Below are 12,932 nucleotides of genomic sequence, written 5' to 3' on the forward strand. Positions count from 1 at the left end.
AGAACAGAAGCTTAAAAGTTTGATTTTTGTTAAAAAAAAAATCCTACCTATGTTAAAGGAGAAAAGTATATCTGAAGGTAATATGAAATAATTACCAGGCACTGTAATCCAAAATGGATTTGGGTTTGGGTTTGTTTCTTTCTTTGGCTGTTTTTTTTTCACGTCAAGCTATTTTTATTTATGAGCCTGATGTAAAAATCAGCACATTCAGGAACCACAGAATTTATGTTTGATTATTTTAGTAGCGATTTTTATTTAGCAAATTAAATTGAGGGCCTTGTATAAGGCAGTGTTTTATGTGAAGTTTTCCCCAAAGGCTACATATATACAGTATTGGTGTGAAATTATATGTCCACAAAGATCTCATAGCCTGTTTTCAGGCAAGGTTCAAATTGGGCTAGATAATCTCTTTCCTTTTTTTTTTTTAATAGAGGCAATCAGGGTTAAGTGACTTGCTCAAGGTCACATAGCTAGTAAATGCCTGAGGTCATACTAGAGCATACGAGTTCTCTATGCCTGGTGCTCTATCCACCACACCAGCCAGCTTCCCCTGCAGATAGTCTTTTAAGTGATGTCTAAAGTGCCTTACAGTTCTAAAATACCATTCCATAGCTTTTCTGAACGTTGTCAATTCTTGATTTCTCTGTCCCTTTGCATTGACTCCTCATTGTCCTAAGTGTCCCACACCAAAACCAAGTATCAGAGGGGAGATACACTGAGTGAAAATGGCATAGGGACATGGTGACGATGCCTTCTATTTGCTTTATTAAATGCTGCACATTGATTTACAGTGTCTTCGTTTTGGGCACAGGACAGAGTCCATTTTGTGGTTTTGTATCACCATGAGCCATTTTTCCTATAGTGTAGGTCTGACCATAGCACCTCCACTACTCCATAAACCCCCGGGGGCTCCCTTCTTCCTCTAGAATGAAGTAGAAAATCCTTTGTTTGGCAGGTGAGACTCTTTACAACCTGACATCAGCCTTCCTTTCCAGTGTTCATACATCCTCCTATTCTCCCTCCACACTCAGCGATCTAGCCACACCAGCTTCCTTGCTGTTCCTTGTACATGAGACTGTGTGTCTAGTTCTGTGCCTTTGCCTTGCCTGAAATGCTTTGTCCCCTCCTCAGCCTTGGGCTCAGAATCCCAGGCTTTCTTAAGACTCAGTTCAAGTACCCCCTCCTCCTCTGGGATGCCTTTTCCCATCTCTTCACCTGCTAGTGCCAACTATTTTAAGGTTATCTTACAACTTCTCCATATTTATCTCATTTGTTCTGATCTCTGTATGTTGTCTCTGCCATTACAGTGTGAGCTACCTGAGGCAATGGATTATTTTTACTTTTTTTTGTCTCCCCAGCACTAAACACAGTGCCTGGCACTGAGTCGGTGCTTAACAATTGCTTGCTAATTGTTGATCACACAGAAACCCATCATTTTAACAACCGCATTCTTCTGATGTTATATACCTTGGAGTAATAATGATAACTGGCACAGATAAAGTGTTTCAAGGTTTATAAAATGTTTTATAGACTTTACTTATCCTCTTTAATCCCTCATCATCATTTCCCTGTTGTCATGGTCCTCTTTGAAAATAAAGGACAAACACAACCTGTGAGTAGACCAAGCTGCCTGGATGGGGACCCAGCCAGTTGGGTATCTCAGCTCATCCTCTCCCTCTTCTTCTCCCTTCTCCCTCTCCTTCTCCTCTCCAAAGGAAGATAAATTTTGATGGCCAGAAACTGCCCAGTTAACTTGGGATTAACTTGCTAAATTTCTTTCTTTCCTTCCTTCCTTCCTTCCTTCCTTCCTTCCTTCCTTCCTTCCTTCCTTCCTTCCTTCCTTCCTTCCTTCCTTCCTTCCTTCCTTCCTTCCTTCCTTCCTTTCTTTCTCCTTCCCTCCCTCCCTCTCTTTGGAACACCAACCCTGAGGGTCTTCCCCTCCCAGCTTGATTTTTTCTTTTTTTTTCTAATTAAAGGGGCCATCCCTGAACCCACTTCTTAAAGAGGCCTATTCACTGAATGGATGTTACCTCACTCTAAGTGAGTACCTGAAGAGGCCTTAGCCTAAAAGGGCCAGGGTCTCCTACTGCATCCTGAGCCATCTCCAGTCATCCTGATGAATATCAGGCCATTGGACCCAGACGGCTCGGGAGAAGAAAGTGAGGCTGGTGACATTGCACAGCCCTCCCTCACTCAAAACAAAGTCAACTGCAAGTCATGTCATCATTTCCCTGATGTCATGGTCCTCTTCTAGAACAGAGGACAAACACAACTTTAATCCCTCGAGGTCAGGGTGCTACAGACAGTAGTATTCCCCCATTTAGAGCTGAGTTTCACAGAGGTTTAATGACTTGCCTGTGGTCCCAAGGTAGGTTATGAACCCAGGTGTGTCTGGACTTTTAGGTCCAGCACTTCCATTGCACAGTAGATGCCTCTACCTCCCAGGGCTGTGGAGGGGATCAAACGAGAGAATTATAAAGCATTCATCTCAGTGCCTGGCACACAGTAGGTGCTCTACCAATGCTAGTTGGTGTTATATACATTGGCTTTCCATGTAAATCATGAAATACTGTGCTCTCTGAAGTCTCAAGACTAGGGATGATTGCAAGGCTAATAGAGTGAGATGCATGCTGCAGAGAAGTAGGATATTACCCTTGCTGACCTGCATGCAAATTTGGCATAAAGGGAACTAAGTGTATGACCAGAAAAGGAGGTGCTGCTTATGGATGAGAATAAGAAATATCAGAGGGACAGTTTGAGCAAGGCATGGAAACTGAACCACAAGGAGACCTATCTGTTGAGCTACGTAGATCTTCAAAGGAGGATATATGAAGAATGTGGACAGGAAATGCACACAGGGAAGGAAAAAGAAGAGGAGAAGGAAATAAACATTTCTTAAGCATTTACTGTGGGAAACATTTTACACACACCTTATTTGATCCCCACGATAACTTTGTAATGCAGGTTCTACTATGATCACCATTTTGTAGTTTAGGAACCTGAGGCAGATGTCAGTTAAGTGACTTGTTTAGGATCATATAATTAAGGAGTATCTGAATTCAGATTCAGATTTTCCTGATTGCAAACCCAATTCTTTATCCACTGAGCTACCTCTCTGCCTACAAATGCAGTCTAAGAAGGTGTAGTTAGAATGCTCCTACTGGTTTCTCCACAGAGAAAGAGTTGTGGTCACTTTGACACCATAATGATTAGGTTTGTAACAGACCATCTACATAGTAGAATAGTGTAGAGGAGCAAAGTAGCAGGTGTCCCTTTAAAAGCTGAGATGCTTTCTTAGGACGATTAAAATTTTGCACACTTGTTCCAATTAATGTTTTAACTTCCATAGAAGACCTTATAAAAATTGAAGTAGACTTACTTGAATGTATATTTTCTTTTTATTTCTCTTCAGGCCCTGCCAAAACAAATGTAATCTCAGGAAATGAGGCAGTGACTATAGTAAGTACCTTAAAATCCAATTTAACAAGTGTTTATTGAATCCTTCTCTGCTCTCTTCCCAGGGCAGGTAGGTGGCCCAGTGGATAGAGTGGTGGGCCTAGAATTAGGAAGACTTATCTTCCTGAGTTCAAATCTGGCCTCAGATACCAATTAGCTGGGTAAGCCACTTAACCCTTTCATAATTTCTTCATCTGTATGATGAACTGGAGAAGGAAATGGCAAACCATTCCAATATCTTTGCCAAGAGAACCCAAACGGGGGCACGAAGAGTCAGACACAGCTGAAAATGACTGAACAATGGCTCTTTACCCAGGCTTGTATGAGAAAAATGATGTGCCCTCAAGCAGCTTACTTGTCAAGTGTCCAAGTCTGGATTTGAACTCGGGTCCTCTTGACTCCAGGGCCAGTGCTCTATCCACTGTACAACTAGCTGCTCTGATAACATTTGAACCAATAAAAGAAATATGCCTGAGCTGGTCCTTGAGCTATCTCCAGACTTGCCTTCCATTCTACCCTGTGTATCACTTTTAGGTTGTACTTTCTAAAGAATACTTTAAGCAGAGATTCCTTGGCTTAAAAATCAACAGTGATTTTCCGTTGTCTACTGAATAAACTCCCTAGCCCAGCATGTTAGGATTTCTCTGATCTGATCCCAACCTCCTATTTTAGCCATTATTGCCTCAAATCTACAATGTTGATAATAGGCCCAGCCCCATGGAAAAAAACATGTCATTCATGTGCTGAGAGAAGAGTTCTCTGTTCTCATTTCCTAAATACCCTAGGGACTTGGGACAAGGAAAAGAGAGTGTGTTTGGAGGGCAGTTGGGGTGGTAGCTGGAAAAAGAGGGTAAGGACAGTTGGCATTATAAAAGAGAGAGAAGCAGCTTAGAAAGCACTCCTTAGCCTATATGCATTGATGTTGCTCATGCAAAACCTTTTCAACTTGATGTAATTGAATTTTTTATCTTTTATGATCTTCTCTTTTTCCTTTTTTTTAATCAAGAATTCTCCCATTAGAGAGTTCTAAGCCAAACAAGGGATATAGAGTACATTAACAGTGATAGATCACCAATTTTAGACCTAGAAGAGACCTCAGAGGCCATTTAGTCCAACCTTCTCATTTTACATATTAAGGAACTGAAGCCCAAATAAGGCAGTCAACTTGCTTAGGGTCACTTGCCCAGCTAGGAAGATTCTGAGTCAGAAGATGATTCCAGATCTTTTGGACTTCCAAGTCCCTCACTCTGTACAAACTTCCTCCCAGCATAAGTGCACAGATTGTAACGAGGACATCAAGGGTTCCACTGGATTCTGCCCTGCCCTTCACAGATCTGACCTGCTCAGTAAACTCTCTGGCTTTGTAGGGTCTCCTGGAATCTGTTTGCTTCAAAACTCACTTCAGGCACCTTCTACATGAAGCCTTTCTAGAAGTGCCCACCTGCTGTTGCCCCCTCCCAATCACAGTGCATTTATTTGCATATAATTATATATATGTATGTATGCATGCATGGTATCTCCCTTAAAAGAATGTAATCTTCAAGAAGGCTTATTTCATTTTCATCTTTGTTTTTCCCTAACCTAGTGTAGTAGCTACATTTAATAAATGTTTATTGATTAGTTGTTCAGTCACTATTACTGTGTACCAGAAACTATACTCAATGTTGGGGATAATATAAACAAAAAGATGGTCCTTACCCTCAAGGAGCTTATATTCTACTGGGGGGAGACAGCACATAAAAGGAATCTGAAAAGCATTGATGGGAGAAGGGAAAAGGAAGGTGAAAGGACCTGACATGGAGGGTATAGCCAAAAAGTGGAGGGTCGGGGATGCAGGCTGGAGAGGGGAAGGAAGACAAGGTTGTCCCAGACCTCCTTCTTAAAACAGAAGTTCTGGGAGAACCGTCCAGTCAGAGGAAGAGGCTGTCATTGCGGTTATTAAAGTTCTGGGAGGGCATTCTGGGACTCTAGAGAAAGTACAGGAGAGCTGGGTCTGCTCCTTCCAGCTTAGCTGGTCAGGAAGGTCACACTACCACCTCTCTCTGGAATACTTGGGTTCATTTTGGATTCCAAGGCCAACACTGACAAGCCAGAACATTATCAGAATGGTGAAGGGACTGAGGGACTTAGCGTTATATGAAGATTGGGTGAGGGAAGTTGGGCTAATTTGCTTAGAAATGAGAAGATGCGGATTGGGTCATGATAATTGTCAAATATTTTTAAATGTTAAAATGTAGGAGAAAGGTTTAACCTATGGCTTGTTCTCAGAGGGTATAACTAGAACTGATGGTTAGAAATTACATGGGGGTAGATTTTGACTTGATAGAAAGAAAATGTTTTTCATAGTTTGATCTATAAAAGAGAGAATGGACTGGGTTATAAGAGAGTGAGTTCCTCATCTGTGTACGTCTACAAGCATATGAATATATGCTTTAGGTAGGGCTTGATAAAGTGTAGTTCCAAGGTTCCTCCTAACTCACGATTCTGTATTAGTTAATGTTTTTATGCACCATCTGTATTTTTGATTTTTTTTGAAAGCAAGGGGAAGAAGAAGGTAAAAAGTGCAGCCATGCTGACTTAGAGAACATTAATAAAAATCTGGCTGAAAATGCACTGAAGCGGATAAGCAGTGAGGAAAAAGGTAAACTATTAAGGTTCTAATGTTCTAATTCTATAGTTATATAGTCACTTTGCTTTGGGGAGGGAAGGGAGAAATAGAGAGGAAGTGCTCAGACAAGTGGGCAAGCATGTCTTTCCTATAGTCTATTTTAGTGGTTTTTATATAGCTACATATATGTGTGTACACTAATAATATGTTAATAAATATTATTCATATAAAGTATTTTATATAAACATACAATTTGTATGTAAATATATTGTATATATGCATATAAACATATGTACACATATGTATTTTAAATTTATGTTTTAGAAGATAAATATTCCCAAGTTAAAACCAATAGTTCTGAATTAGAGGTCTTTGATTCTTTTGTGATCCATATGACCTGGTATAAACAATATAATCTTTTCCATATTTGTTTCAAATATAAAATATCAGTACTTTCATATTATTTCAGAATGATAATTTTCCAAATTGCTTTGTATCTTATGATAATTTTTTCCTTATTAGTTATTATTTTCTGCCCACATTTGGTCAAGAACAACATAGAATAATTATATGGTGAACTTCCTTTGAGCTTAAATTCTGAGATTATATAACATTAATCAAACTGTACTGATACATATATACTGTAAAAATATATCAAACACTTTAATAAGTACCTTGTTTTTTATTTAGCCTTGAGAGGTCAGAAAAGTCTTGCTCTACTTATTTGAGGAAATCATGAAAATATCACAGCATTTTTATTGTGCTACATTAGTTACCTAAATATGTAGGCAGAATATTAATATTCCCCTTTTTGTCCTATAAATAAGAAAGCAAATCGGTCCATCTGAGGAAAGGCGACTCGCCAAGCCCTCAGAGGAGACAGTGGGAGAAGAACATAGCCAATACAGCTATAAACACCTTGGAAGAAGCATCCATACTTTCCTCCAGTTTAACATCAGAGGAAGATAAAGGTGTGTAAAAATAAGATTGAATGTAATTAATTTCATTCTGTAGAACTCTTCTTTTTTATTTTAAAAAATTTTTTTCCAATTACATGTAAAAGTTATTTTACATCCACTTTTAAAAATTTTGAGTTCCAAATTCTCTCCCTTCCTTCCTTCCCTCTACCCTCCCTGAAGTGGCAGGCAATTTGATATAGGTTATACACATATAGTCATGCAAAACATATTTGCAGATTAGTCATGTTGTGAAAGAAAACACAGACCAACATAAATCCCAAGAAAATACAAAAAGTTTGCTTTGATCTGCCTTCCGACTCCAGCAGTTCTTTCATCATGAGTCCTTCAGAATTGTCTTAGATCATTGTATTGCAGACAATAGCTTAGTCCATTCAGTTTATCTTTGTATAATGTTGCTGTTACCGTGTGCGTTGTTCTCCTGGTTCTGTATCAGTTCATGGAAGTCCTTCCAAGTTTTTCTGAAAGCATCCTGCTCTTCATTTCCTGCAGCACAGTGGATAGAGCACCAGTGCATGGGTCAGGAGGACCTGAGTTCAGATCTCCTCAGACACTTGACACTCACTAGCTGTGTGACTTTGGACAAGTCACTTAACCCCAATTGCCTCATCCTGGGTCATCTCCAGTCATCCTGATGAATATCTGGTCATTGGATTCAGATGGCTCTGGAGGAGAAGTGAGGCTGGTGACCTGCACAGCCCTCCCTCACTTAAAGCAAAGTCAAGTGCAAGTCATGTCATCATTTCTCTGAAGGCATGGTCCTCTTTGGCAACGAAGGACAAACACACACACACCACAGTTTATTCAGCCATTCCCCAGTTGATAGGTATCTCCTCAATTTCCAATTCCTTGCCACTACAGAAAAAAAAAAAAGGAGCTGCTATAAATATTTTTATATAGAGAGATCCTTTTCCTTTTTAAAAGAATCTTTTTGGGGTACAGACCTAGTACTGGTATTGCTGATCAAAGGCTATGCACAGTTTTATAACCTTTTTGGTGTAGTTCCAAATTGCTCTCCAGAATGGTTGGATCAGTTCACAACTCCAGCAATAGTGCATCAGTATCCCAATTTTTTCCTTCCCTTTGTCATTTTCCTTTTCTGTCATATTAGCAAATCTGATAGTTGTAAAGTGGTACCACAGAGTTGTTTTAATTTGTTTTTCTCTAGGCAATAATGATTTAGAGCATTTTTTCATAAGACTATTGATAGCTTTGATTTCTTCTGAAAACTGCCTTTTCATATCCTTTGGCAATTTATCAATTGAGAAATGACTTGTATTTTTATAAATTTGACTCAGTTCCTTATATATTTGAGAAATGAGGCCTTTATCAGAGAAACTTGTTATAAAATTTTGCCCCGAGTTTTCTATTTCTTTTTAATCTTGACCACATTGGTTTTATTTATTTATTTATTTATGCAAGACCTTTTTAATTTAATGTAATCAAAATTAACCATTTTTATGTAGAACTTTCTAAGACTTCTTTGGTAACCTGCTTTTATGATGTCTGTGTGTCAATGTCAACGTAAGTATGGCTCATGAAGATGGAATAAGTCTTTAAAAGGGTAAACACTGCCTTTTTTGGTTTTGAGATCTGATTTGAAAGATGCATTTTAGATGCTCCATGTCAGGCAGTTGTTTTAATGTATACTAATCCTTTGAATGTGCCCTAACTAGGTGGTTCTGTAATAAGGTACAGTGAAAATAATACCAGGAAGCAGTGGCTCAAGGAATCTCCTGAAACTTTGTTGAATATTCTTAAGAATGCCGATCTCAGCTTGGCATTTAAGACATATACAATATACAAATCAGGTAACTAATAATTATTCTTTATGTACTCACATAAATGCTTAGAAATGAAATCTGTTGGAATTTTTAAAACATTTTAAAGTATCCAGAGACTACTTTCCTATTCTAGTTTAAAATACAATAAGAAAGTATATAATTTTAAGGAAAATTTGTCACAGATTTACATTTCTTTTAACTCATTTGCTTATTTGATTAAATGGATCATAAAGTTGCCATCCTTTTAAGAAGGATATATGTTAATCCCTCTAATTTTAACAAATAAAAATTTGGTTGCCTTAGTATTTATGTTTTACAGTTCAGAACAAACTGTGGTGAACTCCAAGGGATAGTCCAATTTATTTTATTTTACTGGAATTTTTTTTTATTTAATACTGTTTGAAATTGAAAGCCAAAAATAGAAACTATTTTAGGATTTTATTGGCTCTTGGTAGCTCTGTGCCAGATATGATATAATGGCAAAAGTCCAGTCAAGAAGTGTTTGTTAAGCTCCTACTATGTGCCAGGCACTAAGAATACAAAGGAAGGCAAAAACCAAAATTCCAACCCAGTTCCTGCTCTTAAGGAGCTCACAGTCCAAAGGGAGACACAACATGCAATTAACTATGTACAGACATATATACAGGATAAATTGGAGATAAGGGCAGCCACAAAGTAAGGATGAGGAAGGAGAGCATTCCAGGCATTATCAGTGAAAACGTCTGGAGTGGAATGGAGAAATGAAGTATCTGGTGTGAGGAACAGCAAATAGATTGATGTGAGTGCATTACAGAAAACATTGAGGGGAGGAAGGTATGAGAAGCCTGGAAAGGTAATAAGAGTCTAGGTTATGAAGGGCTTTAAAAGCCAGATGGATGACTTGATATTTGATCCTGGTTGTAATAGGGAACCCCTTAAGTTAGTTAAATGGGGGAGGAGTTAACATGGCCAGATCTGACAGCCAAAGGGGGGATGGACTGGAGTGGGGAGACATGAAGCAGAGACCAACCAGTTGGATATTTTAATTGTCCAAGTGTGAGGTGATGAGGGTCTGCACAAGGATGGTGACAGTGTTAGAAGAGAGAAGGGGGCTTAGATCAGAGATTTATGAAGGTAATATTGATAGAGCAGGTTGGATATGGGGGATTAAAGAGAGTGAGGAGTCATGGTGACTCCTAGGTTATAAGCATGAGTGACTGGGAGAATGGTGGTGCCCTTGTCAGGAATAGGAGAGTTAAGAGGAGAGGATTTGGGGGGAAAGACAATGAGTTTAGGTTGAGTTTAAGATGCCTATAGGAATCTAGTTCAGGGTGTCCAATAAGTAGAGATTCAGGAGAGGTCAGCAGAGAGGTTAGGCCTGGTAAGTAGAGTTGATAATCATCAGTGTAGAGATGATAATTGAATCCATGGGAGCTGACAAGATCACCAAGTGAAGTCACCTGGAAGGACTGAGCCCTGTGGGACACCCACAGTTAATGGCATGACCTGGATGACAAGCCAGCAAAAGAGACTGAGGAGCAGTCAGGTCAGATAGATAGGAGAAACAGGAAAAATTGGTGTTCCAAAAGTCTAGAGAGAAGAGAATCTCAGAGGGAAAAAAGTGATCAACAGTGCCAAAGGCTACAGAGAGTTCTAGAAGAATGAGGATTGAGAACTTGCCTTTAGATTTGGTAATTATGAGATCATTTGGGGGCAGCTAAGTGGCCCAATGGATAGAGTATCAGGCATGGAGTCAATATTTACTAGCTGTGTGACCCTGAGCAAGTCACTTAACACTGTTTGCCTCAGTTTTCTCATCTGTAAAATGAACTGGAGAAGGAAATGGCAAATCATTCCAATATCTTTGCTAAGAAAGCCCTGAATGGGGTCACAAAGAGGCAGGCACAAGTGAAACAACTGAAGAAGTAAATTTGGAGAGAGCAATTTCAATTCTCATTATTTGATGAGGTTGGAAGCCAGACTCCAGAGTAAGAAGAAAATGAGAGAAAGAATGTGAAGACACCATTTGTAGATGGCTTTCTTAATGATTTTTGCCAAAAAAGGGAGGAGAGATACAGGATGATAGTTAAACGAGAGCTAAAGAGCTAAAGAGAATGGATGGATCAAGTGATGGGTTTATTTAAGGACAGGGAAGGCAATATTATTGAAGGCAATAGAGGAACAGTCAGTAGATAGGGACAGATTAGCGATAAATGAGACAGTGGGGATGATAGAGGAGACAAGGTGCTGGAGAAGACAGAGTAGAATGATATCACTTGTACATATGGAGGGATCTGCCTTGGTCAAGAGAAGGGCTACCCATTGATGTGATTCAGGAGTGAAGGAGGTAGTAGTATCTATCAGAAGGAACCTAAGTGATGTGAAATAAGGAAGAAGAGAGAAGAGCTGTCAGTGAAAAGCCTTAGTTTTTTCAGTGAAATATGAGGCAAGATTCTCAGCTGAAAGAGTCAGGGGAGAAGGAGCTTTCAGAGGTTTGGGGAAGAGATGAAAAGATTTGGAAGAGCCACTGTGGAGAGTTAAGAATTCTCTTGCTGCAGTGAGGGCCCAGTTGAGATTATGTAGCATAAATTTGTTGTGGACCCAGTCAGCACGGTTTCACGATTTTCTCTAGCTTCATTTAGCAGCACATGAGTAGGAGCAGATGGAGGAAGGAATACAAGGCTGAGATCTGGCAGGGTAAGATCTTTGTTTGGATAAGGAGATTAGGATAATGTAAAGTTGAACTGGTTCACCATTGGATCAAGATGAGGAATGGAAGAGCATGTACCTAGTACAAGGGAGAGGATCTGGAAAAGAATTGAGGGATTGAGGTATTGGAGATTATGATATGAATGAAGTATAGAGTTCAAAGTCGTAAGGCAGAGAGAGAAGGAATGACAACCAATTGTCATCAGATAAAGGAATTTCATCTGAGTTTTAGCCTTGGTTCTACCACTTATCTGTAAGATTATGAACAGGTCACTTAGCTTGTTTCCTCATCTCTAAGGTAAAACTGAGGGATTGGGAGTAAATGATCTTTGCAGCCTCAGTTCTAAAATTGTTGATTCTATAGGTGAGATGATGCTATGGGGGAAGATTTTTTTCCCCTATCACTTCCAGTAACTAAACCTCCTTGGACAGGCTCCCAGCTAGGTTGTTATGTCAAGTTCCATGCTAGATGCATAATGACATAGCAACTCTTTGTTGTAGTGTTTGTAATAGGATTTGCCTTTTATCAGACTGGATTATTTTGTTATCCAGAAGCCTGAACTAGCAGTCAGAATCCTGAGTTTTTATTCTTGGCCCCATACCTATATTATATCATTTAAGGAAAGGGATTGAACTGTATTGTACTTCACAATTTTCATCTTTTAAACAAAGATCCCAACATTAAAATAATTTTTAAAATTCTTGAGTAAGCAGAAATGATCATCCTAAGTTATGCTTGATACATAGGCAGTTATGATATATACTTATAGACCTTTTCTCATGTTCATACTTGTGTATACAGAAAAGTTAAAGGAAACAATGTCTACTTGGAAACTGTCATGGAAACCTAGCGGAGTCATTTGTTCTTGAGGGGGGAAATAGCATTCCTTAATCAGCCAACCATTGAGTACTACCACGTACCTAGCACTATATGTGGGAGACAGAAGTCAAGGACATGGTTTCTGTCCTTAAGAATCTTATGGTCTAGTTGGGAATATATGGTATGTGTGTAATAAAACTGAGATGAGGGTATGTGTGTGTGTGTGTGTGTGTGTGTGTGTGTGTGTATCAAATAGGGATATGGTGTGTGTGTGTATATATGTATATATATGATATATGTGTGTGTCTCTGTGTATATCTATATATATCTAAATATATATATCCATCTATGTACGTATGAATGAAATAATCAAGAATTTTTTTTACAAGTTGATATTCTTTTAATCTTTTGAAGGGTCAGATAATTTCCTGAAAGGACCTCTTTATGATGAAGCAGAAACATCGGATTGTATAGATGGAGATTATGATATCAGCTTGGACCCTGAGAGACTTGAACCTAGATTAGATGAAGAGGACACGTATGTTCAAATTAATCTAGAAAATTTTAGTTAGCATGTGTTTGCCTTAATAGAATTATTC

General features: G+C 38.9%; 1 protein-coding gene across 2 annotated transcripts in view; it reads left to right on the forward strand.

The window, feature by feature from the left end:
- NEK3 (NIMA related kinase 3) overlaps nucleotides 1–12,932 on the forward strand; it is a 35,965-nt gene that overhangs the window by 20,596 nt on the left and 2,437 nt on the right. For both annotated transcript variants that reach the window (XM_072610460.1, XM_072610459.1), the window contains 5 exons: nucleotides 3,413–3,459; nucleotides 5,995–6,097; nucleotides 6,892–7,035; nucleotides 8,718–8,852; nucleotides 12,748–12,871. In XM_072610460.1, the coding sequence (XP_072466561.1) occupies nucleotides 3,413–3,459; nucleotides 5,995–6,097; nucleotides 6,892–7,035; nucleotides 8,718–8,852; nucleotides 12,748–12,871 (553 nt within the window). The remainder of the gene's footprint in view (nucleotides 1–3,412; nucleotides 3,460–5,994; nucleotides 6,098–6,891; nucleotides 7,036–8,717; nucleotides 8,853–12,747; nucleotides 12,872–12,932) is intronic.

The sequence above is a fragment of the Notamacropus eugenii genome, chromosome 5, assembly GCF_028372415.1.
Source record: "Notamacropus eugenii isolate mMacEug1 chromosome 5, mMacEug1.pri_v2, whole genome shotgun sequence".
Taxonomy (NCBI): Eukaryota; Metazoa; Chordata; class Mammalia; order Diprotodontia; family Macropodidae; genus Notamacropus; species Notamacropus eugenii.